We start from the raw sequence: 27,505 nt of genomic DNA on the forward strand, positions 1-27,505 counted from the left end.
CATTTGATGTGCAAAATGTATAAATAAATAATAGAGACGTGAAAGGCAAGTAACAGATTTGATTTATGTGTGTAAGGACATTTAGGTCTACATTATGAGTTCCACAGTAATACTGAGTAAGGCAAACTAAAGAGCATTGCATTTAGCCTTTATTTGTGACTCACGGGATAGTGAGGCTAATCCCATATTCTCCCCTTAAAGGTCAACCACTTCCTATATCAGTATCCAGGTGAGTATGGAACACCTATTGTAACTTAGGGGTATAGAGGTTAAGAGATGAGACAGGGAGAGCAAAAGACGATGAGACCCTAGTTTCCAGCCTGGACTGGACTCTCTGAGGTACAGGATGGCACAGCGTTGGAGAGGCATACTATAATTCAATGCCAAGACGAAAAAACAAGTGAAAATGAGCACTTGAGGAATTGATCAAACTCTATGATAGGTAAGTATATTGACAGAAGCATAAGCATCGTACCTGGTGAATGAGCCTGCATTGCTTTTACTAGCTCCTCAAGCAAACCTGGAAACATTCCTGAGACCCAGAGATGAAATGCAAGATAAAGTCATACTCACGAAAGCTAAAAAGGGGTGTTCCATAGCACAGTAGAAAAACAGGTTACATATAAAAGCCGAATTGCTGGGCTAAGTCAAAAATCTGTGATCGTTCCAAGGCAAAAAAAGAGGAAGAACAGGGAGAAGGTAAGAAGATAGGTTGGAAACTGAGGGGGCAATAAAAGGGAAAAACAACAAAGGTGAGCAAACGGAGATACATACAGGTGCGAAGTAAATCGTCAAGCGAAAGAGGTGAAACAACCGACACAGTCTTTGGCACCCACTAACTAGTTATAGTGCTCTGTCCTCTGTCACCTGGAAATCAAGTTCTGGTCATCTTATGACTGGGCAGCATGTATTGAACCGGACCCCGGAAGTTGCTGTCCTCCATGATTGTAGTCTCCACTGCCCCGTTCTGCATCTCCTCCATATGTTATACTTCCTGACCCTTTTATGTGCTGTTATATGTCGAAATTTGACAAGTATTACCTAATGTTCACTCATTCTGAGTAGCAGAACTCAAAATAGGGGGATATAGTATAGCAGCACAACTAAAATACCACATCTAATTGTATGAATATTCTCAGAAACGAACCTGTATTTTGCATGGCAACTCCCATTTGTATGCAGACTGATATTGCTGTTTTTGAAATTTGCACTCTTGGATACTGCTGTCTAGTCCCCATTGTCATGTGCTCTTTCCCATAAAACAATTTAATTAGTGTAAACATTATTAAAAATGTGAATCTTCAATTGGCATATTTAGCATTCCAGTAATGCTATAGTATGTGATGCAAGACATGCACAATGGCATAGTAGGTTAAATGCCATCTGCGACTGCAGCACATATTGTGCTATTCACTAAACTGCAACAGCAACATGGCTTGAGGCCTACTCATGAAGTCTCACTGCTGAAGCTTTTAAATTTGGAGTTAAACCTATCAAAATATCTCTTTAGACAGAAAGGAGCCCTACTTGTAATTATTAGTTTAGCCACCCATGTAGCCTTTGAAGCCCAGTGAGAGTATGCCTAGAATGTATAAGTGGAAATTATAAGAAATTAGAATCCTCATGTTCCAACAATGACTAGCCCCTAAAAGCTATTGTCACTTCAAAGGCATAGAGGTGTTTCAATGAGAACAAATACAGTATAATTGAAAGAGTATTTGAATAAATTTGGTTTATAATAAGCCAATAAGAGTCGATTCAACCACTATTTTTAATCATTATTAAAATCCAAGTCAATGGTGAAGTTGAAATTTGAATAAATGCACATGAAAACTTGTAAAAAGTTAAACTTTACCAGACTGAAGCTCCAGCAGACTAATTAGCAATAGCCTGCCAACAGCTTCCTCTTTGTTAGTGCTTTCCCACTGGAAGAGGTGCGAAAACAGCTCCCAAAGCAGAAATAATTGCATTGGCCTTTATGCAGGAACATCTGGGTGTGAGAAATGTGGCTCATCCACTCTCAGGAAAGGTGGTTAGGAAGGGTCAGGTACTTAATTAACTTGAATGAGACCACAGTGAGACCAGCCAATTTATACCTAACTGTAAATTGTGACCTGGACAAAAGGGGTACTTTAAGCCCAAGGACAATTGTAGCCAGCCTGGCTCCATTCCACTGGGTGGACATCTGGTCCCAGAACAAGTTTTGTGTAGTTGAGGATGAGGGGACTGTTCATTTCCGTATACTTGTGGAGTGGTGTGGCTCACTGGTTAGAGGCAGCAGACCCCGTAGCAGAGGATGGCCCGGGACCAGGGTTCAATTCCTGACGCGGCAGGGTCGTGGCCCAGGGTCAGCGGACTTGATAATTCTTGCCTTGATGCCTACTCTAACTAACCAGGGAACACACTCGGCAGCTCTGGGCATTAACCTGCCTCTTCTCCACAATGGCCCCCCACGTATGCCGGGGATGCCTGGTTTCACCCTGGAGTTACCCAGTAGGGTCCATCTCACAGGGAAAGCCAGGGCCGGTTCCCCAGTGGTCAACAGCGCAGAGATACCCCGTGTGGGGAGATTCATGCACTTTACAAGACATCATTACATTACATTACTTCCTCATCAACACTTCATTTGAGGATCCACTTGTCTACCAAGTATTTACTCTTTTCACTCAAATCTTCATCTGGAACACAGCATCCAGATTCCCCTGACTAGAAATACTTCCTCTGTCTATCTCACTGCTATCTAGAAGAACAACTTTACTTTTCAGAGGCAATCTAGACAAACACTTTGCTATAATAAGTTTCTTCTGTGGCATGTATGTCACTTTAAAACAAAGCTCTTACATACTTAACATCTAGCACAAAAATCTGGGAATTGCTCTAACTGTTACCTCTGCAATAAACAAACCCACTAATTGTCAATAGTCGGTCTTTATAATGGTGGCATCCGCACTAAAGGCATGTACAATACATGCCCTTCTTTTCATATAAATATAAAATAGGTAGGTGCTGATGCAATTCGTTTTTTCACATTCTGTATCCTGTAAAAAAAAGTGTTGTGTTTTTTTCACCAACTTTCTCATTATCGTGGCCTTAGCTATGAACATATGCCACTGGAGTCAAGCTATCCTGGCTGATGAGGGGTGAAACCCCAAAACTGATCCTAGGATGCTTGTTTCCAGTCCAGGGAGGACCTGGCCTTCCAGTTCAGACTGGACTGTTCCTATTGGGCACAGGGACAAGTCTGATTAACATATGGCTGTGTTCAAACTGAAATATCATGGTGATCAAAAAAACAAAGGATTTAGGCCCAGATCTCTGTAATGGGGTGACTGTGTGGCATTGTTCTGCATTCTGTCCATCAAATGTTGTTATTGCATTTAGCTATGAACATGACATGGCATGGAATTGTGAGTAGAATTCAGCTGGGACAGCTCCAATTGTTTTCACTACATTTATTTTGGAAGATATTCCATCCCTGTGTAACCTGTGTTTCAGATAGTCCATTCCATCCGAATTAGCATTTTTCACATCTCTCCAACGCAAGCAGCCACTTACACACCAGCTGACAGACTGATACCGACAAGGTGATTGCAAGAGTTGAACAGTAGTGTGTGGTGATTTTAAAAGTGCTTAGGTATTGGTGGAATGCTTGGATAAGTCTATTGTTACTAGCTGGTTGATTGTAGGAGTGCATGGGGTATTGCAGCAGTGCATAGGTAGTGCCTGCATAATTTTATCTGTGGATGAGTAGTGCCTGGGTGATTGGAAGAGTGCTTTCATAATGCCTCGTTAATTTTGTAAGTGCATGTGTAATGCTTGGGTGATTGCATGAGTTTATAAGTAGTGCCTGGGTGATTGCATGAATGCATGGGTAGTGCCTGGATGACTGGAGGAATGCATGGGTACTGCATGGGTGATTGTATAAGTGCTTGTGTAGTGGCAGAGTGATTGCATGAGTGCTTGGACAGTAAATGGGGATTGGAAGATTGCATGGGTCCTGCATGGGTGATTGCATGAGCGCATGGGTAATGTCTGGGTGATTTGAAGAATACATTGCTAAAGCTTGACTGTTTGTATTAGTTTATGGGAAATGCCTGGATTATTGTATGAGTGCATGGTCAGTATCTGGGTGATTGCAGGAGTGCATGAGTACTGCCTGGGTCATTGGAGGAGTGCAGGGATAGTGCATGGTGATTTTATAACTGCATGAGCATTCCCGGAGTTATTGGATAAGTGCATAGCTATTGATTGGTAGCTGAGTGCTAGAACACATGATCTCTGCAGCAGGCTCTCTTCACACTGAGCTATCGGTCCATGTGGGCGTGTGCCTTAGCATCATTAACTCGCTGGTTTGTGTGTTGTGTGTTATAAAAGAGAAACAGCATATTCCCTAACTAGTCTGTTACACAGCACTCCCAAAGAGCAAGTGCTAATGATTAAGTGCCCATGAGTGCAGTGGTAGACTCCAGCGCAAATTAAGCAGTAGTTTAAAGTCTTAAATTGCCAAACTGATGTAGCAGCATTGTTGCCTGCTCCAAAAAGATGAAAGGCTGAGAGCTAGAGCATGTGGTCTCTGCAGCAGTCTCTCCTCACACTGAGCTGTCCGTCCATGTGTGCTTGTGACTCAACATCATTACAATTGCCGGTTTGTGTGTTGTGTGTTATAAAACAGAAACAGCATATTCTCTAACACGTCTGTTACACAGCACGCCCAAAGAACAAGTGGTTATGATTAAGTGCCCATGTGCGCACTAGTAGGCCCCGGCACAAATTAAGCAGTAGTTTAAAGTCTAAGGGCCAGATGTAGGTCGGTCGGTAACAGCCGAAAATCTGTATTTTCGGCCGTTACCGACCGGTATACATGATTTGAAATGTAGGGGCACAATTTTACAGAATCGGTAACTTTACCGATTCGGTAAAGTTACCGATTCTGTAAAATACCGAATCAGTATTTTTACCGATTCGGTAAATCTCAGTTGTAGGTGGGACTCTTCTGAGTCCCAAAGGCCCTGCAAAATCGGTATTTTACCACACAATCCTATTGTGTGGTAAAATACCGATTTCAGGTGTGCATGCACATGTGTGCATGCACACCTAGCCATGTGACAGACAGATGTGCCCTTAGGGCATGTCTGTGTGCCACATGGCGCACGTGCCTATTTGTGGGGTGCCAGAGGGTGTCAAAGTGACACCCCCTGCACCCTTGCAAAATTCGGTATTTACCGATTGTGTAAATACAGAATCGGTATTTCCCATTGATTCCTATGGGCTTTGAAGCCCATAGGAATCAATGGTAAATACCGATTCTGTATTTACAGAATCGGTAAATACCGAATGTGACAGATTCGGTATTTACACATCTGGAAATACCTACATGTCCACCACATTGATTTACCCATTTTCAATTACCGAATCGGTAAAATTCGGGAATTGAAAATCGGTAAATCAATTTTACCCACATCGGGCCCTTTATTTGCCAACTGATGTAGCAGCATTTATGCCTGCTCCTAAAAGATGAAAGGCTGGTCACTAGAACACGTGGTCTCTGCAGCAGGCTTTCTTCACACTGAGCTGTCCGTCCATGTGGGCTTGTGCCTTAGCATCATTACACTCGCCGGTTTGTGTGTTGTGTGCTATAAAAGAGAAACAGCATATTCCCTAACAAGCCTGTTACACAGCACCGCCAAAGAGCAAGTGCTAATGATTAAGCGCCCATGTGCGCACTAGTAGGCCCCGGCACAAATTAAGCAGTAGTTTAAAATCTAAAATTAGAAAACTGATGTAACAGCATGGTTGCCTGCTCCTAAAAGATGAAAGGCTGAGCACTAGAACACGTGGTCTCTGCAGCAGGCTTTCTTCACACTGAGCTGGCCGTCCATGTGGGCTTGTGCCTTAGCATCATTACACTCACCGGTTTGTGTGTTGTGTGTTATAAAAGAGAAACGGCATATTCCCTAACGAGTCTGTTACACAGCATGCCCAAAGAGCAAGTGCTAATGAATAAGGACCCATGTGTACACTGGTAGACCCCGGCACAAACTAAGCAGTAGTTTAAAGTCTAAAATTGCAAAACTGATGTAGCTCATGGTTGCCTGCTCTCAACAGAATAAAGGTTGAGCTCTAGAACATGTGGTCCCTGCAGCAGGCTCTCTTCACACTGAGCTGTCCGTCCATGTGGGATTGTGCCTTAGCATCATTACACTCACCGGTTTGTGTGTTGTGTGTTATAAAAGAGAAACAGCATATTCCCTAACAAGACTGTTAGGTAGCACACCCAAAGAGCAAGTTCTAATGATTAAGTGCCCATGTGCGCACTGGTAGACCCAGGTGCAAATTAAGCAGTAGTTTAAAGTCTAAAATTGTCAAAATGATGTAGCAGCTTGGTTGCCTGCTCTTTGAAGCAGGCTCTCTTTACACTGAGCTGTCCGTCCATGTGGGCTTGTGCTTTAACATCATTGCATTCGCCAGTTTGTGTGTTGTGTGTTATAAAACAGAAACAGCTATATTCCCTAACTAGTCTGTTACACAGCAAGCCCAAAGAGCATGTGCTAATGATTGAGTTCCTATGTGCGCACTGGTAGACCCCGGCGTAAATTAAGCAGTAGTTTAAAGTCTAACATTGCTAAACTGATTTAGCAGCATCTTTAATTTTAGAGGGGGGCCACATGGCTCCCCTCCCAGGTCACTTCTGGTCCAGAGGACCCCATCACCCGGGGCCTGTCCCCACTGTTGGGGACCGTGGGGGAGTCCCAATGTCCCCACGGTCACAGCCAGCTCCCCGCCTCCTGCGGGAGCTGGCATTGCTTTTGCACAAGAGGAGCTGCCAACATGCAGCTCTCCTGTGCAAAAGCAATTCTGCTTCGTTTTTTGGAAGCGAGAGCAGCTTTCCTGCTCTCGCTTCCAAAAACCGAAGCAGAGTTGGCTATGACAGGGCGGGGGTCATATTTGACCCAAGAAGATGAGGACCTAATGCCTCTTAAAGTTTGGGGATGGGGGACGGGACCCCGTCACCTATTATCATTATTTTGCCCTGGGTGATACATTTCTTGGGGCTCATTTGGGCCCAGGGAGAGAGGCCTCATGCCCCCTTCTCAAATATAAGTGTGTTTGTCCCCCGGTGATGGGGTCCTCAGGGCCAATAGTGGCTTTGGAACTGAAGGACTTTCCAACCTCCTCCCTCCTCAGGGGACTGGCTGACAGTCACTGTGATCAAGCCCACGAGGTATGGCTGAAGGCTATGCATGGTTGGGCTTGGCTGTCCTTGAAGGGTTGTTTGCAGGGCCTGCCCGCAGGCGAGGGCCTGCGACCAATCACACGCAGCGCACAGAAGAAGGGCGTGCATGGCTGGAGTTGGTTGCCCAGAGAGGCCAGTCCTTGTGTGCAACTGCACGGCCAAAGGCCATGCGTAGCATGGGTTTGGCTTTATGTATGGTGATTTAATATACCTTTACATAAAAAAAACTAGAAATTCAATGAAAAAATCAATGGTTGAAGTTATGTTATAGATAGGAATTGTAATTATATCTTAATTTGCGTTAAAAACATAGAAATTCATTGGATAAAAACAAAGCTTATAGTGACATTAAAGTTAGGTGTAATGATGAGATCCGATTTAGATTTTTTTAATCTAGAAATTCACTGAAAAATACAAGGTTAAAGTGACGTTATTGATAGATGAAAATTTCTGTGTCAATGTTTTGAATGAATAAAAACACAGAATTTCAACACTTATAGCTAGCAGAGCTAACTATAACTTGCGCCCCCTCCATGTACTGCTTATGACCTTACATATTACATCACTCATGAGAATAATCACTTTTATTAGGCAGTTGCACTCCGATGCTAATACTCAAGTGCGTTTTGACAGGTATGGTGAATGTTCGTGTAGGGTAAACATTAGAAGAGGGGTCAGGCGGGGTGAATTTTAACCCCCTTCCTGTTTTCAATACATAAGAACCGGGTAGAATTGGGTACGGAGCATGGAGTACATTGGTTTGCACCCCCTCCCTATTTTACCCTTTCACAGATGATGCAGTATTGATTGACAGAATTGGGAGGGGGTTGCAAAGTTTAATTGAAGATTATATAATTTTTATGGCTGACTTTGGTTTGAGGGTAAATGGTACTAAGACTTACACCGTGACTTGTGGGGCTAAACCCAAGACAAAACTAGTTTTCTATGCTGAAGGGATTTAATTGAGTGAAACCCCATCTTTTCCTATCTGGGAATCCTGTTTGATACTAATCATTCTTGGATCCCTATGAGAGTGAATAGGTTTACCCTAATGGAGAAATCCATCAACAGGTGCCATTACCAACCTTGACATTAAGGCATTCTGGAAACTCCTCATCAGAGTAAAAGTGTGGCAGTGGCTTCATATGGTGCTGGGGTCTGGGGAATGGCCAACACACAGAGGGGGCCATTATGATGTCGGGCGGATCGCCACCGCCCGACCACCAGTGGCAATCCGCCTGACATCTTTCCCCACCCACCCTCCATTTACGCCCACCATATTACAATGGCAGGGGGTACAGCAGCGGATGGAAAGACTGTCTGCTGCTTTACCACAGGCAGGCAATCATTACGATTGCCTGCTGTGCTGTCCTGGGCCATTATATGGTGGTAGTGCCTAGCAGGCACCGCCCGCCATATTATGATGTGTGCGGATTTTGGCCTTTCCATAGCGGCAATGCTGCCATGGAAAGGCATGCGGTCTTTGACTGTGGGGGCCCGTTGCAGGCCCCTGGGTGTTGGGGGTTGCACTCGGGGGGTACCTATGGTATCTCCCTATATTGGCATACACAAGATGGCAGGCACCACGCGGTGCCTGTCACGTTGCGCATGCTAATACACAACATGCATCTTTTGCATTGCGGCGGGTGCTGCTTACAGCACCGCCCGCTGCAATGTAAATTATGCGGGATGAGACCGACAGGGTGGCGGTTGCATCCTAATGGGCATAGCAGGACCACCGCACCTTTGACGGTCGGTCCCTTTTACCGTTATGGTGGCGGGTGGACAAGGTCTGCCCACCATCGTAATGGGGCTCAGAGTATCCAAAGGGTAGACAATTTATTTTTTAAACGTCTTTCAGCCCTCCCAAAAGTTGTGTGAATTTCATCTCTTATTCGGGATGGTAGCCTCATATATAAGAGAGAGGATTACGATTGCACCAAATCTGTTGTGGCATTCCATATGGTCTCATGAGGAAATATCTTTGAACAAACTTATACTCATGGACAGCCTGAATCTACATCAAGCAGTGGAGATCCCGTGGCTCTTGTAGAATGCTTGCCTAGAGCAAATTGAAACTTTGTGCACAAAATGAAGCAATAAGGAAAAGATGGGAGGGGAAATATTATAATCATCTGTATTAGACTATAGTAAGCTGTCCTCTCAGGAAGGCCTGCAAACGTATTTGACCTTAGTACAAAATGCACAGCACCGATTTATCCTGACCCAATTTAGGGTTAATCTGCTGCCCTTGATGGTGGGGTGTCTTGCTAATTGCTATTCCATGTCATATCTCTCACCATGCCCTTGCAATGTCATGTCTTCCCTAACTAATCTGTAAATTGTATTTTTCTCTGCTGGTACCATGAACTCCCCAGTACAAAAAAGTGCATTAACCCTTTTCAAAGTATATAATATCAAACACTGTAGATCTGCATTACTATTTTTGCAACAACTAAATAATCTACTGGTTTGTTGTGCAATTAGTTCATATTTATGACAGGTATTAAAAATTAGGAAAAATCTGCGGAATCTTTTTAACTAAATCGCACTATGCATCCTATTATCTATCATTTTTCATAGGACATTTTATAATAAATATATAGTGAAGCTAGCCTCATAATAACTAACTAGCTTATTGGTTTGGTGTGTTGTACACTCCCATTTATAGAAGATTCCAAAAATAAGGAAAATCTGGTCGCAAATGTTAATTGGAATGCACATTTGCACAATTAAGACATTGTATGGATTATGGAATCTAACAGAGAAGTGGATTTTTACCACCTAGAATGGATATCTGCATAACTATAAGTTTTATTATTAGTGAATTTTATTTGGAAAGATTTATGATCCTAGTATTTTGCACGCACTTTTATGGTAATGAAGAGTAACTAATCAAGCTATTAATTGATTTACATCACTCATGACATGTTCTATGACATCACTCATAACATATTAAATGGCATAATATTTTTACATTCATGATGGCATCATTGATTACATCACCCAGGCTACTTTTTAACACATTACTCTTGAAAGGATTACTGCATTAGAGGTATGAAAGTAAGTAGAAATAGATCAAAATAATATGAAGCATTATTAATGCCATTACACATACAACCCCCTTAGATGAAGTAAGCTTCTGCTATGTGCAGCATTGACACTATATGATACACTTCAATGGTTACCAAGCTACTATACACCATGTTCATTATGTATACAACTGCTCAGAGAAATTCAAAATCCTCCAGACACTCAAGCCCTGGTACATAACTAATGCCCTAATACACACAGCCTTTAGCGTGTATTAAACTCTTCACAGTTAACAAACCTCTCATGAGAAATGAAGCGGACATGAGTAGAAAAGTGCGTACTATAAACAGTGTGTATTCTATGGACAGAGTTTAGCCTGTATACCACTATTTACATTAAGCCAAACCCTTGTGAGGAATATACTACAGAGTTTCAAACAATATCTACTCAGAACAGTGCTCACTGTATGCAAATCCCACTACATAGATAGACTACTCACTATAAAAAACCAAGGCCTAAAGATGCTAAAGGTCATACTTTCCACACCCTTTATACTCTGCTGAAAACGTTATAGATAGATAAGCGTTGGTGGCTTATAAAGTCACTGGTGCACACAAACGTCTCTTGATATATAGAAGATATCAGGCTGAGGCAATTCCCTTAAAATACTCATAGGTGAGCACAATAATAAGTATTTACTACATACAATCATTGCATTGATCAACACTTTTTTTTTTAAACAAAAAATCTGAGTGCAAAACAAGTGTCACCTGCACACAGTGTTAGTCCTATGCTTGAAACTAACTAACATATTTATTGGATAATACCATCAGCATTGTCATCAATGATGTCATTTGAGATGTCATCACTGATGTCTTAAATTATGTCATAGTGGTATAATATGTGAAAGATGAAGAGGGACACGCAGGAGAGGAGAATTAATGAGAAGGTTATCAAATTCCATCCAATATTCTTGTGAACAAGAACACATGTTAAGAAGGGGGATTCATTTGTAACTAGGAATATCCAGAGAGTGAGTCTAAAACTTGAAGCCATTTGTGCAAATGTCTCATTTTATTATTATGCACTAGTCTATTAAATAGCCACTCAAGAACACTAAAGTAGCATTACTACAATGAGAAGAACAATCTGGTTACACACTGTATGTAAAATATTGTTCTTGCAAGACAAAGTGTAGGTAGGAACACAGAAGGAGATAGCTTATCAGTGCTTATTCAAGCTAGTGTTGGTGCTGTTTGCTGTGTCTGGTGGCTTAGTGGACTAATGCATCCACCGTAGAGTCCTGTTGACAGGTTCTAATCCTGGCTGGTCGACTCAGACTTTCATCTTTCTGAGGTCGATAAAATGAGTCCTTTTGGGTAACAATTAACATTTGTAATACAGTGGTAAGATACTCGTCTGAGTGAATCTGTGCTTTACAAATACACGTTATTGGCCAGATATTTTTTCCCTGTATTTGTAGGACCCCATAACATTATTGTTTGGCATCAAGTGGACTTGAATTAGCTGATAATTGGTAATAGATTGAAAGTTGCTTTGAACAGGTAGCCCCAAATTAGGTTTTACCCATGCCCCAGAATATCCTTTAAGATGTCACTGAAACTGCAGACTTGAATAGTGGTACCGGGCAGGGAAATCCTGTGACGGTCATACTGTCACTATAACCACACATACCAGTAGTAGACCTGCCGCGAAGGCAAAGGTTCCACAAGGGGAGCACCCTGAGCTCGCTGCATCGAAACCTGGCAATTACCCTATCTCTAAGTGAGTTTGGCTGTTGGTAGCTAGAAGGGGAGGGTTCACCACTGATTTAGGATACTGTTATCATTCCGCCAAGCTCTAAATTACCCTAATCGTCTCCTAATACAATAGGGATAAAGAAACATTTCTATGATGATTTAGTTGTTCTCCAGAGTGTAACCAATTCAACGACATCAAAATACAGATGTTTTGCTTAGACGAACTTCACAAATGACAGTGTTTTGACAACTGCAGGTTTGTACCACAGTTTGCATTTTTTTCGTAAAGACCTTTTACATCATGACGAGAGCCCTCAATTAACGGTTATTATAAATCCACCCGTGCCTACGAATGTCTTATTGAATTAAATGAAAGATAATGCTAATTTAAAGTTCAGTGATGAAGTATTACAGGTAACCCTGCAGAAAAGGAAGCCATTAGAGTTTAACATAACTTGCAGTAGTCAGCTTTTTTGGTCGCCTACAGGATAATTAGTTAGTACTATGTTTTCTCCTATAAGTTAACCTTTCTTTCACACTTGTCTTTTCTAGCATTACAAGATCACCTCGAGATATAAGACGTTTGCAGCCATCCCTACAAACACATTGCTCAAGGAGCAGAAGGTAGGTGTTAAATACGAATTTCTGATAATGCTTTTGCCTCGTTTTGTACCAGCCAGATTTCTCAAACCATTTTTTAAAACATGTATTATAATTCTGAATATTAGATACATAGTTGATGGTTCTAAACGTTTGTCTGATTATGTTTGTTTTCAGGGATTCCATTATTAAAATATAAACCTTTGTATACAAGTTGAATAGCACAATTCACCAATATGGTATAAAGGGTCTAGGCCTCGCTATCACCCCGGGCCTTTAAGCATTCTTGCCTTGCTCTTTAACCCAGGTGGCCATTAGTCAAAAGGAGTGAGAAAGATGGTAAGGTGTTAGGCAAAGAAACACATGGACTGTTAGAGATGGTCCAAGATATCGCTCTGCCTAAACTTCCTTTGGCTGATGGTATTGCTTTTGTGATAAGCATGTAAACCGCAGTTGTAACATACAAAAATATGTAACAAATACAGACAGACCAGAGATGCCAAACAAATTAAAGCTCTTCTTTCATAACGAATAATTTGCTAAAGACTGAGGGGCAGATTTACAAGCACCTCGCAACACTTTTGCACCATTGTTGCATCACTTTTGTCACGCAGCGGCAGTGTAAACAATGCACCACGTTGAGACACATTTACAAAGTGATGCATCTAGGAAGATGTGCCACATTGTAAAGCCTGTGCCACATTCTACCTGCGTCAGGTATACATATGCAGGATGAGCATTCCCACGCAGGAAAGCCTTGTGAAATTGATGCAGTTAAATCTTACAAGATTTCACTGTGCCACTTGTATGATGCTATTGCATCGAAACCTTATACCTGCTTGAAGCAGTCGTAAGGAGTGACTAGACACAAAAGGTAAAGGCCTTTCGGAGCATTGCTTGAGTTGCGTCGTGCTTGCGACACCACTCTAGCAATGCGTGACCTTTGCATCAACAAATGCGTCATCCATGCGCCATGGCACGCCGCATTATAAATGCGACGCATCTATGGTGGCACAAGGGTTTTTCGCATGGCGCAAGGAAACTGACACATCTCTATAATAACACAGAGATGCATCAGTTTCTTGTTAATCTGCCCCCAAAAACATAGCAAGTACATTGTGTTCAGTTGCACCACAAATGGAAAATAATTATTGCAAAATGTTATTAATTCTGTGATTGATGGTTCTCAAATAGTTAGAGTTGAAAACGGATGGTATAAAGTCTATAGTGTATAACACAAATATCAGAATTCCCAAAAATAAAAATTATTATAGTACATTCATTTTCTATATTAAACACTTGTATGATAATAGGTGCACTAAGAAGAAATACAACATTCTCTATACATGATAAGCGCCCATGGTCTATGATGCCCTCCACGTTCTAGATGAAAGCAACTCCTATCTCTGTATCCTCCTTGGTTTATCATCTGCCTGCCTAAAGGTGAACTTATCCAGCTTACTGGAAATCCTCAAAGATAGAAAGAGACTGACTCTGTTTTCATCTCTTTCTCGTCATACCTGACAAACTGGTTTCAGTGTACAAAATACCCAACCTCCTTCCTGATACTCTGAAACACCATTAAGGAGTTCCCTGAGGTTGCACTCTCATATTTACCCTGTTTCTCTTCATCAATAATAAGGTACCTCTGGCCTTCACTTTTGATCATTCACACACCTTCAAGGCACTAATCAACACAGTCCCCACCTACCTGAACAGTTGCATCTCCTTCACCAATGACGCAGGCACCTCTGCTCCAGAGTACCCCTACTCGCACACATTCCACACATATATAGAATCAGATCAGGAGGACCAGTATTCTCTTACATCTCTTACAAGATCCTAAAGTGTGGAATGACCTCCCACTACACTTCAGAGCTGCCTCCTCTTTTCTTGACTTCCCCAAGAAGCTGAAAACCTGGCTTCTCAATATCTAACCTACTATAGGCAGGGCTAGGCACACACTCGCTCTGGGTCAGGATACCCACACGGTTGATGGCACTTTACAAATACACCTAACATTATATAACATTGTAACCTGACTATATTTATGCAGATTGCTCCCAGCATTCTTTACCAATTTCTTCCCCTAAAGATGGTGTATTATTCGCCAATGTTCTTTCGGTCATTCAGACTCTCATTACCTCCAGAGAGCTGCTCTATCCTGTTTCAAGCACAATACAAATCACTGTAGTAAACAGTAGCTTTTCAATCATGGCGTGCAACTCATTTTCTTTGTGGAATCATGAACACCATTACTTTTTATTTGAGGCAGGTTTGACTATATAAAGTGCTCACTCTAATACGGTGGACAGTCTAATGGAAACTACAGAAATGTCGGAATCCATAATATTTCAGAATCTCTTCCCCTGAAGACAATTTCTGTTTCAGGCATCTTCATAGTAGCACTTGAAAGGGCAAGGCAGGTTGCAACACATTTGCTTGCTGATTTTTTATTGCACTTTTCAACTTCTGGCTTTACAATTTTTGTTCTTGATTTTTATTCACAGATTGGATCGTCCACTGTAAATTACCCATCTTTTCATCTGTTCTCTAATTTAGCATTGCTACTGTTCCTTTTCCTCAAGTAGTGCTTTGATCAACTTTTTTGTTTGCCATTTTACTCTATGAGTTATCCTGTTCAGCTCTTTTCTCGTACCTGATATCAGGGGAATTTGATGCTTTGCAGATTTCATCAATCTTATCCAGATCTTCAGTCAAGATCAGTACAATAGTGTTTTCTTTTATATGTTTTTCCATATAGCAGAAACGCTCTAAAGTCACTTTTCATGTATAATATTCTGTGCAGGGTAGCACTATAGTTACTCACAGCAAGCTGTAAAAATGTACATGTGAGCAAGACTGAAGCAACACAGAAGCTGTTTTTAAGCGCCTATGTATTTGTATTTGTATAGGGAATTTATAGAGGGCTAACTGTCGCTCCGAAAGGAGCATCCTGGCTCTACGGGGCATCTGAGGCAACAACCGTGAGGGTTAGATAGCGTCCATTACATATGCATCAGAAAGATTGAAGATCCAAGTTTTTAATTGTTTCCTAAAAGAACTCTCTAGATTGAGAAGTCTGAGTTCTATGGGCATGACATTCCAGGCTTTGGAGGCCAAGACCGTGAGGGATTTTCCCACCTTGGTTTTGTAGCGAAACCTGGGCATGGTAATCAGGTTGCCGCCTGCAGATCTCAAACTCTGGATGGCTTATAACATGTAAATCTTCTTGAGAGATACCTTGGGCCAATGTTGTTGAGAGCTCGAAATGTAGTTAGAAGGATTTTAAACAAAATCCTTTTGTGAAGGGGCAACCAGTGCAGAGTCCTTAGGGCCGTGGATGCGGAGGAAATTCTGGGTAATTTAAGCACAAGTCTTGCAGCTGCAAGCTGCACACTCTGTAGTTTTTTCAAAGTGGCCTTTTTGACCCCTGCTATAAAACCGTTACAGTAGTCCAAACGGTAAAGTATGAGGGCCACCGCAACCGCCTTTCTACAATCGGTAGGAAGAAAGTAAAAACATTTCTTTAGAGATTTAATAATACTAAAGCACCTGCCAGCCACATTCCTAACATGATGGTGGAAATACAGAGAGGAGGCAAAAAAGACCCCTAGGTTTCTGGCTACTTCTACCGAAATGGGCGGCGCAGTGGAGCCTTCTGGCGACCATTTGTTTGGGTTAAAGTTGACATGTTTCCCCATGGGCAATATCTCCGTCTTGTTAGCATTACATTTCAGGTGGTTATCGTCCATCCACAGAAAAACGTCCGTTAGACAATTCTGGAAATTCTGTTTGGCTCTGGTGGTGTTTTTATCTAACGATACAATCATTTGTGTATCATCGGCATACGAAGTCACAAATATCCCATACGATTCGATTAGGGTGATGAGAGGCACCATATAGATATTGAAAAATAGTGGACTCAGAATGGAGCATTGTGGAACTCCAGATGTTACCTTTTTTCCTTTGAGAGGAAGGGACCTAATGAGATGGTTTGTGTTCTCTGGGATAAAAAAGAGTTTCACCAGTCAAGGGCAACCTCTGTAATGCCATTAATTCTCAGCCTGTCAATCAGAATTTTATGTGAAATGGTATCAAACGCCGCCGATAGGTCTAGTAATATCAAGACGGCGTTCTTCCCATCATCCTGTAAGAATTTGATGGAATCGGAGAGTTCAATGAGGGCCGTTTCAGTGGAATGCCTAGGATGAAAGCCCGATTGCTGAGGATGCAGAATATTGTGGGTTTCAACAAAATTCTTCAGTTCTTGATGGACCATGTTTTCTGTTATCTTCCCAAGAACTGGAAGAAGGGATATGGGGCGTAAATTGGAGAGATCAGTGGTACTTTTATTTTGTTTCTTCATAAGCGGTTTAACTATTTTTCAATCTGGCGGGACAATGCCTGAACTGAGTGAGGAGTTGACTATAACATTTATGATGGGGTTAACAACATTGATTATTTGGTGGAGAATCAGCGGGGGACAGGAGTCAGAGGGCACTCCTGATTTACAAACCATGATGGCTTCACTTGTTTGTAGGAGAGACACTGGGGCAAACCTACTAAGCGTAAAAGCCGTTGTCCCCATCATTGCATTGGAGCCCTGCAAGGGAGGAGAGGAGATGGGCGGAAAGTCCACCTGAAGAGGTTTAATTTTCTCCTCAAAGTAATCAGCGATCTGATTACAAAGACCTTGAGACGGCGGAATGACAGATTGAAGAGCTTTAAGGTGGGTAAAAGATCTCACTATGGAGAAAACTGTTTTTTGTTTTTTTCGAGCCTCCTTGATAGCTGTAATATGGTGGTCTTTTTTTGCTACTTTGATACTCGCAAAGTATGCATTCCTATGTTCTACATAAAGAGCTCTAGGTGTCGGGTCATAGGTTTTCCTCCAATTGCATTCACTCTTTTTACACAAAAGATGTTTGTCAGCCAGGGACTGGGTGTACCAAGGGGCACTGACCTTTTTCCTTTTCTCCATTGAGGAGGGAGGCTTTGGGGGAACAAAGTCATTGATAGTGTGTCACAGCCAAGTATGAAAGGTTTACGAATCTTGGACCACATCACTAGGCAGGCTAGGAGACTGTGACTGCAGAGGAGGATTAAGCTTAATGCTGGCGGCGACAGCCTTCTAATTGGGATTGGATGAAGGTTGCTGAATTACCTTTGCCCCTTTCCCAGAATGGGGCACACTAATGTGGCTTGAGGCTGTCAGGAAATCGAGAGAGAAAGCCCACTGTAAGAGCACATTTGTAGATGTAGAGCTCATACTTGCACTTTCTAACTGCCAAATGCATGTTTAATTAGCCCTCTTTCAAAACTACGACATGCATTATATCTATATAACTGTGTTGATGGGGCCTGATATTGCTTTCGTATTGGGACACATGTAATGGATTGTGTAACTAATCCTAACTAGCCAATTTTAGTGTTTTATCTGTGCCCAATTCTCAGCTGGAGGTCAACTCTCACACATCTGTGGCCTTCAATTGTGTTCTGTGATGATTGCCAAGAAGGCCTGGCCTTCAGCCAAGCCCTTCACTCATCTGTCTGTATGTGGCAAACTCCCACTGTGTACAACTTTGCCCATTAATAGTGCTGTCTGGTCACAGAACCTAACCAATAGTCAGCCCTTCACCCATACTCTGCAGAAGGGTAAGCCATGCTATGTAATGCCTTTGGCTAGGAACAGTGTGGATTGTCCATAAGGTCCAGTCTTCCTCTAAGTCCACCTATGTACATGCCCTTAAATAGCCCTGGAATCCAGGGCACACACTGTACATATTTTATTTATTTATACATTACTTCTAGCACTGAGGAGTCTATAAAACTTAAAGTGTTCAGAGAATAGAATAGAAATGTTTTCAGCTGTTTTCTGAAGGCTGGGGTGATGTTACTGAAGTGTTGAAATTCAGCCACTGAAAAGCACTGTCTCCTCGAGACTTGCAGCTATTATTATAAAAAAAAAACAGGCTCCAAAAAACAGTTGCATACTGTAAAGCATCTGATAGTATGTGGACATACAGAAGGCAAAGACATTCATAGTACCATCCCGAACATTTCAACCCGCATATAAAGACAAAGATACATACATATTGCTAGCAGGTTTCAGAGACAGACTAGGTATCCAGTAAATCCCCCCTATACATTCTCCACGCTGCCCATATTATCTCCCACTTCTTGGGACACCCTCTACTTTTATATATCTCTTGTTCAGCCCTCTGGCACCAATCTAGATCCTTTTCCCAATCTTCCACTTTTGGCAAGACATTAATAACCCATAGTCTCGCTATATTTCTTTTGGCGACCATACTCGTTAACGCCAGCCAGACCTTTTCCCACTTAGGCCAAGTGATGTCACTCGTCACCTCTAAGATGTGCCATCAGGCCTCCAATGGGACCTCAGTGCCGACCACTTCAGACATTATGTCCGCCAGTCTGGGCCAGTATGCCAGGATCCTGGCGCAGTCCCACAAAATATGGAAGAAGGTGCCCACCTCTCCACAACCCCTCAGACAGAAGTGCGAGTCAACATACCCCATACGATATTGTGTCGTGCGTGGGGTGTAGGAGCGGTGCAGGATGTGCAGCTGAACAAGCCTAAACTGGGCGCAATCTACCACCTCCCTGGGGCTCTGCAGGGCCTCCCTCCAATCGTCTTCCTCCAACAACCCAACCTCGGACTCCCATTTTTCACGCAGAGGTCTCAAGGGATCAGCTAGGTTATTGATTATCTTTTTGTACGTGAGGGAAATGGCTTTATCTATCATGGGATCAAGCAATAATCTATCTTCCAGTGGGGCATAGTCTGGTAGATGTTCCCCGTGGTGCAGATGTTGGTAGATGGCATGATGGCTGGTAGTGAAGGAACTCCCCGTTTCCCATTTGGAATTCTGCCTGCGAACTCTAGCATGTCCCCTCTTTTCCAGACATCGCCCAACACATCAATGCCAATTAGGCTCCACTTGAGTAGGACCCTCAATTTAGCAACCTCTGGGAGATAATTCCCAGCCCATAGCGGGGTTTGTGCTGTAAGCTTCACTTCCCAACCCAGCAGTTTTGTCGCCCATTTCCACGTCTCCACAACTGCGGCCGTTTGAGGTGGCAGAGACGGACTGCATCTACCCTTGTGATAAAGAGTGGCCAAGTAGGTATCTCCCCCAAAGACCATACTGTCGACCCTATACGCCGGCTCATCCATCGGGGCGAACACCCACCCGCTGATGTTGACTAACTGTGCCGCCCAATACTAGAGTCTAATGTCAGGGACAACAAGCCCTCCCTCATATATCACCAGCTGGAGCTTCTTCAGTGCAATTCTCGGGCATCCCCCTCCCCAAAGAAGTGTGCGCTGCTCTGAGTCGATCGCCCAGAAGATCTTCTCCGGAACTGGAAAGGGAGCACTTTGCAGAACATATAGCAAGCAAGGAAGGGCCATCATTTTAAAGAGGACGGCGCGTCCCATCAAGGAGAGAGGGAGAGTTCTCCAATCTTTGACGTCCCCTCGTAGCCGCTCTAGTTGAGCGTACACGTTCAAGCGCATGAACTCCTCCTCCGGATTCGTAATCCAGATACCTAAGTATCGGAAGGTCTCTTTCCAGACCAGCCCCTGACATTCCTCAGATAAGGTCGGCAGAGGTCCTACCATCAGATGACCTAGGGACTTGTCCCAATTAATGCGATAGCCGGAGTACTCACCAAACGTACGCAGGATCTGCATGAGTCTCTGGATAGAGTCGGCCGGCCTTTGTACATAGATTAGAACAGGGCGAATAATGGCGGGGAGAGCAGACAGCCCTGCCTTGTGCCCCGCCCCAATTGAAACTCCCTGGAGCGGGCATCGTTAACACGGACCCTCGCAAGTGGTGCAGTGCACAAAAACCTTACCCATGCTCGAAAGTTATCACCAAAACCCAGTTTGGCCAAGACCGCACATATATACCGCATATATATATTGCCATTCCATACTGTCAAAGGCCATATGGGCATCCAGTGACAGTAGGGCCACTGGTACATTCGGGCGGTTATACACCGTTTGAAGCACCCCAAACAAGCATCGCAGGTTAAGCCTCGTGTGTCTGTGCGGCATAAAGCCAGATTGTTCCTGGTGGATCAAGGATTGAAAGACCATCCCCAGTCTGGTGGCTAGGATTTTGCCAAGGACCTTGGTTTCATAATTAAGGAGTGAGATGGGCCTGTAGGAACTGCATGAATCCTGAGGTTTGCCAGCCGTTTGTATCACCACTATTGTTCAATCAATCAATCAATCAATCAATCAATCAAAGACATTTATAGAGCGCACTGCCTACCCGTAGGGTCTCGAGGCGCTTTTGGGGGGGGGGGGTGTCGCTACTGCTCGAACAGCCAGGTCTTGAGCTTCTTCCTGAAGGAGAGGTGGTCTTGGGTCAGGTGCAGGTCGGCCGGGAGGGAGTTCCAGGTCTTGGCGGCCAGGTAGGAGAAGGACCTTCCTCCTGTAGTGGCTCTGCGGATGCGTGGGACGGCGGCGAGGGCGTGGCTGGCGGATCGGAGGTGGCGTTTGGGAGCGTAGAAGTTGATTCGGTTGTTGAGGTAGCTCGGGCCTTGGTCGTGGAGAGCTTTGTGTGTGTGGGTAAGGAGGCGGAAGGTGATTCTCCTGTTGACCGGGAGCCAGTGCAGGTCTCTTAGGTGTCCGGAGGTGTGGCTGTGTCGTGGGATGTCGAGGATGAGTCTGGCTGAGGCGTTCTGGATGCGCTGGAGTCTCTTCTGGATCTTGGCGGTGGTTCCGGCGTAGAGTGCGTTGCCGTAGTCCAGTCGGCTGGTGACGAGGGCCTGAGTGACGGTCTTCCTGGTCTCTGTGGGGATCCACCAGAAGATCTTCCGAAGCATGCGCAGGATGTTGAAGCACGACGAGGAGACGGCGTTGACTTGCCTGGTCATGGAGAGGGAGGAGTCCAAGATGAAACCCAGGTTGCGTGCGTGGTCCGTTGGTTTGGGTGCGGTGCCCAGGGCGGGGGGCCACCAGGAGTCGTCCCAGGCGGAGGGCGAGGAGCCCAGGATGAGGACCTCCGTCTTATCTGTGTTCAGCTTCAGGCGGCTCGTCGTCATCCACTCGGCTACCTCTCTCATCCCTTCGTGCAGGTTGGCTCTGGCGGCGGCGGGGTCGTTGGTCAGGGAGAGGATCAGCTGGGTGTCGTTGGCGTAGGAGATTATGTTGAGGTTGTGTTGGCGTGCGATGGCCGCGAGGGGGCTCATGTAGACGTTGAAGAGAGTCGGGCTCAGTGAGGATCCTTGAGGGACGCTGCAGATGACTTTGGTGGCCTCTGACTTGTATGGTGGTAGGCGGACTCTTTGTGTTCTTCCGTCGAGAAAGGAGACGATCCATTCCAGCGCCTTCTCCTGGATTCCGACGTTGCTGAGGCGCTGCACTGGGGTGCGGTGGCAGACCGTGTCGAAAGCCGCAGAGAGGTCTAGGAGGATGAGGGCCGCTGTTTCCCCGTTGTCCATCAGGGCTCGGATGTCGTCGGTGGCGGCGATGAGGGCGGTCTCGGTGCTGTGGTTGGCACGGAATCCGGACTGCGATGGGTCGAGGGATCCATTCGTCTCGAGGAAGGTGGCCAGCTGTTTGTTGACGGTCTTCTCGATGACTTTGGCTGGAAACGGGAGTAGCGAGATGGGGCGGTAATTCTTGAGTTCGGTGGGGTCTGCTGTGGGTTTCTTCAGTAGAGCGCTGAGTTCGGCGTGCTTCCAGCTCTCGGGGAAGGTGGCGGTGTCGAATGAGGTGTTGATGATGTCCCGCAGGTGGGGTGCAATGACAGCGTCGGCTTTGTTGAAGACGTGGTGAGGGCAGGGGTCGGTTGGAGATCCGGAGTGGACGGAGTTCATCGTGTGGACGGTGTCTTCGGTGTTGACTGGGGTCCAGGCGCGGAGGGTGGTGGTGGGTTGACGTCCAGCGGTCGTGGCGTGCGTCGGTTGAGTGCTGAAGCTGTCGTGTATGTCCGCGATCTTGTTGTGGACGTAGGAAGCAAGGGAGTTGCAGAGGTCTTGCGAAGGGGTGATGTCGTTGTTTCCGGCGTTGGGGTTGGAGAGCTCTTTCACGATGTTGAAGAGTTCCTTGCAGTTGTGTGCGTTGTTGTCCAGTCGGTTTTTGAAGGCCGTTTTCTGGGCGATGCGGATCAGTTGGTGGTGTTTCCGGGTGGCCAGCTTGAGGGTGGTCCTGTTGTCCGGCGTGGGTTCCCTTCTCCAGGCTTTCTCGAGGGCTCGGCAGTTCTTCTTGGAGCTCTTGAGTTCGTCGGTGAACCATGGGGCTCTCTTACTGCCGGGTCTGCTCGGCGGGGTCCTCAGTGGGGCGAGTTCATCAGCGCAGTTGCTGATCCACTTCGTGAGGTTGTCGGCGGCCTGGCTGGGGTTCGCTGAGCTGGCCGGAGGGTGCTGGCTCAGGGAGGCGGCGAGCTGGTCGGCTGTGATCTTGTTCCAGCTTCTTCGGGCAACCTGTTGCTGGTGGTGGTGGGTCGTCGTTGCAGATCTAAGATCCTTCGGGAGTAACCCTTCCTGTTTGGCCTCATTAAACGTCTTTAACATATGGGGAGCTACCCTTCCCAACACACACCCGAACACCTCGACTGGAAACCCATTGGGAATCAGCGCCTTTCCTGCCTGCAAATCTCCCGTAGCAGCCTCTACCGCTCCACTGTAATGTCAGACTCCAGGATACCCCTATCGTCCGGATCTAGTGTAGGTAGATGGATGTCATGCAAGAATTCATCACACTCCCATTCCTGTCTCTCAGTTTGCGGCTCATAGATAGCCTCATAGTATTGCACAAACCCCTCTGCTATGCCTATACCGGTGTCTCGTGTAGTCCCGTCTAGTGTTCATATCCCAGGCACCCAATTACGGTCTCTGCCGTGCTTCTCAAGCCAGGCTATCATCTTATTAGCTTTATCCCCCAAGTCATAAACGTGCCGCTGCGTGGCAATAGCACGCAATTTCGCTTGGTCGGACATCACGTCCTTTGTTCTTTTTCTTTAAGTCGGAGCTTGTGACTTAGTTCCTGCTCCTGTGTCTCACCCCTGGTGCACTCTTAGGCGTGGAGCTCTGTTTCTAGTTTACCAATGTGTGCATGTTTTTTCTTGCGGCGTCTCCCCATCTCCGCCTGCACAAAATCCCTGGCCACAGTCATATAAGCCTCCCAGAGGGTACACTGAGATCTAACGGAATCCACATTCTCCTCAAAATATTGGTCCACTCGCTCCATGAATTGCTCTTGAAACTCCGGGTCCTTAAACAGGAATTCATCCAGCCTGGGGAGAGTCGACCAGTCCCTCTCGGGACCCCCTAGCTGCACCCCCACCAGTTAATGATCGGATATAACTCTGGCTTTATGACAACTATTGTGAAAGAGGCCCATGTGACCCACCTGCCTAAGAGGTAATTTAACCTGGACCCCGAGCCATGTGCCGCAGAGATATGCGTGTATTGTCTAAGGTGAGGGTTCTGCGCCCTCCATAGGTCCACCAAGCCCATCACATGCACAAAGTCCCCGAGATGACACACTCCCCCCCGGTCAGGCAGAGCCACAGACCTATCAGTGTCCCTAGCCATCACGTCCTCCTGATGATCAGGATCCCCACCGGCATGTCCAGTAACAGTTTCCCAATATCTGGGTGGTGGTGTGTAATTTTGGTGGAATGTAAACAGAGCAAAGATTGATCGTACGACCCGCACACCATCCAGAAACTGCCCCATAATGCCCCAAAGGGTCCAGCCACTTACGCCCAATCACCAATGGAAGAGAGTTTTTAATAAGGATCCCGGTGCCCCTGGAGCCAGTAGTGAAACCAGCGTGGGCCTGTATCATGTATCCGAATCTGTTAAGGGCCTTATAATGATTACCTATCAGGTGTGTCTCCTGAAGGAAGACTATATCTGGGGCATGCCTATGGAGATATTGGAGGACCATAGAGTGCTTTATCTTATTCTGCAGACCGTTGATGTTCCAGGATAATATGTTAACTCTTTGTGCCTTTGGTGTATGCATCATAAACAGCGAGTAGAAAGAATCTTAGAGATGGTTGCCCACCCTCAACACCACCCGCAACCCACATGCCCACCATTTGTGCCATCGGAGCCAAAAGAACAGTACCTTGCATAAACCATAATGCAAAAAACAAACATTCAACTTTCTCCCCTGCAACCTCCTGTGCCCTCCCCCCTCCCTGCTACCCTGCTTCTCAGGCCGACATGACCCAATTTTCCCCAACAAGCAGAGCGCCTGACGCCCATAAAACGAAAACTTGGGGGGGTGTTCAGCCGGATACATGGATCAACCTCTCCCCCCCAATTGTATTGTATCCGCTGTACCAAGTCTGATAGGGACCCAACGCCCTGCCAGTCATTCAGGTTTGGTTCCCCACATTACATCAATGTCCCAGCAGTTTTACACACAGAAGAACCAGCATATTTTATGTGCGTTCCAACTCGACCTCCCAGGCCAGGGCGTCCTCCGCATCCTCATCCAAAGTCCGGCGAGCTAGACAGACTCCGCGACCTGGACTGGCAGGGCGCTCGAAGTCTGCCTCGCAGCTGTCGCTCTACCTCTGCCGAACCTGTGGAAGAGGTCGGAGAATGCACTGCAGTATTCCTCCAGCTGTCTCCCGGCCGTGGACATTCGGGTTGCTTTGTATTCTCCTCCAACCAGGCGTGGGCGTCCTCCGGGGACATGAAGAAAAAGGATTTCCCATGTGAAAGAATCTTGAGATGCGTCGGGAAGAACATCATGTATTTAATGCCACGATCCTTAAGCTCCCTATTGACTCCATCAAACGAGTAGCACTCCTGTTGGACCTTGAGGGTAAAATCCGGAAAAAATCAGATGGTGGCGTTGTCGATCCAGAGGTCCCCATGTTGTCGAGCGGCCTGCAGGATGGCGTCCCAGTCCCTATAATTAAGGATCAGGACAGTAATAATTTTTTGGGGGGCTCCAGGACGTGGTGGAGGAATCAGTGCCCTGTGCGCTCTTTCAATGACAAAAAACTTGGAGAGTCTTTTGGGCTTAAGGTGGTTCAAGATAATGTCCTCCAGGAACAGGTCAACACTCGGGCCTTCCATTTTCTCCGGCACTCCCACCACTCAAATATTATTCATGCAGGCCCTCCCTTCCTGGTCCTCCAGTCTGGCAGCTGGCTGCTTCTGCTGGTGGGGCAGCTGCTGGACCTGTTCTTTCAACATTTTGGTGGTGTGTTGAAGCTCAGCAATAGACGTGGCATTCTGAGTGGCCTTCTCTGAGTCTTATTCGGATCCTCCCGCTGAAGAGCAATTTCAATAGTAACTTTATCAATTTTAGCCTACAGTGTCGTACCCAAAGTTTGTATGGCCTGCATGATGGGGGCCATGGATGGCTCCACCTCGTTGGCCGAACCCTCGGGGGTGGCCTCCTCCGTTCCTCCGGCCAATGCCGTATATTTGTCAATTGTATTAGTTTGCGTGGTGGTTGACTTCTTAGGTTTTATTGTCACCTCTGAAAAGACCCCCGAGATGATGAGGGAACACACCACTCACTGCGTCCACGGTCCACCCGCTGCCGCCCCGTTGGGCTGTCCGCCAATTGCTTCCAGAGCTGTCTATCCCGATCCGTGTGTGTGTCCGCTTGGATAGTGCCGTGGTCTGCGACAGGATAGTCTGCCCCCCTGGTCCACACGAGCTTGGTCACTAACTGTTGTTCCGCTGGCCCTGGCGCCGCTTCACTGAAAACAGGGCGTGGAGCTCAGGCCTCCCAGAGTGCCAATGTCCGAAACACAATGAGCCTCTTCCTTTACTCCGAATAGGCAGTGCTCCGATCTATGGCACTGCCCTCCGCAACACCGCTCCGATATTGCCAAGGCGCTCTCTCCAGCTCCTCCGGCGCTCCGCACCAGCCAATCACCAGACCACGTCACAACTCCCGACCACTACAGCCCGCCGCACTCTGTCCCCACGAGGGTCCAAACCCCTAAAGGACCACCACATCAAATAGCCCAGGGATGCCAGGGTATACAGCAGGCCGCGTCACAGTGGCAGGAATCTACTCCGCCTCAATGCGCGAGCCCCGCGATGAGGTATGCAACCTCCGCGCGGGATCTCAGCGTGCCGTCGCACAGTCCAGGCACCCACAGCCCTCCAAGTCACTCCCCGGGCGAGCCCCTCCTCGCTAGGCTCTGGGGCCTCCGCACTCCACAGGACCCGGCGCTGACTCGCTGTGACAGCACCCGGCCCCCGTTGGCACCCGAGACCTGTGCTCCGCTCCTGGTACTTGCCGCGTATAGGCCGCAGGGGCCTTGCCTCTGCGGGTCGAAGTTATGGTGCTTTATGGGGTCGGAGAGAGACCAGAGCAACTCTCTCCCCGGCTCCGGAGCACCTCCAACAGCAGAATCTGTGGTTTATAGAAACTGTAAGGCCGGATAAATGCAGGATATTTGGGCCTTCGCCTCACCCTCAGCAGTGCCTCGGTACTATGCAGCCATCTTGGTTGCCACCATGCCACACCCCTCACTTCCGGCTATTATTAAAGGTCACAACGAGGTTAGGATTGCTAGGGAAGAGTGTCCTAGCCTTGAAAAGATTTATTTCTTGAAGAGGTTCCATAGGTTTTAAGAGATAGGCAAGCCCGTGGAAAAATCTCATTTATGTCAGTGTAATTTGCATAATTTTGGGAGTTATGTTTGTTATGCAACATTCCTGAAATTACTCCATATCACGTATCTATGCACCATTAGTGGCAACATTTGAGGGCACGCACATGGGAATAACATGAATAGCCAGAAGGCAAATAGTTGTTGCTTTTGCCACTTGTGTACATCACACATTGTTTTACTACAAAATGCTTACTTGCATCAAACGTTGATAAGCAGATACTTTTCAG

At 45.8% G+C, this 27,505-nt stretch overlaps 1 protein-coding gene across 5 annotated transcripts in view; it reads left to right on the top strand.

Moving 5' to 3' along the window:
* Positions 1-27,505, top strand: part of MLIP (muscular LMNA interacting protein) — a 1,527,370-nt gene that overhangs the window by 1,089,214 nt on the left and 410,651 nt on the right. For all 5 annotated transcript variants that reach the window (XM_086926435.1, XM_086926437.1, XM_086926436.1 and 2 more), the window contains one exon: positions 12,580-12,651. In XM_086926435.1, the coding sequence (XP_086782561.1) occupies positions 12,580-12,651 (72 nt within the window). The remainder of the gene's footprint in view (positions 1-12,579; positions 12,652-27,505) is intronic.

This window comes from Lissotriton vulgaris, chromosome 6 (assembly GCF_964263255.1).
Source record: "Lissotriton vulgaris chromosome 6, aLisVul1.2, whole genome shotgun sequence".
NCBI classification, from domain to species: Eukaryota; Metazoa; Chordata; class Amphibia; order Caudata; family Salamandridae; genus Lissotriton; species Lissotriton vulgaris.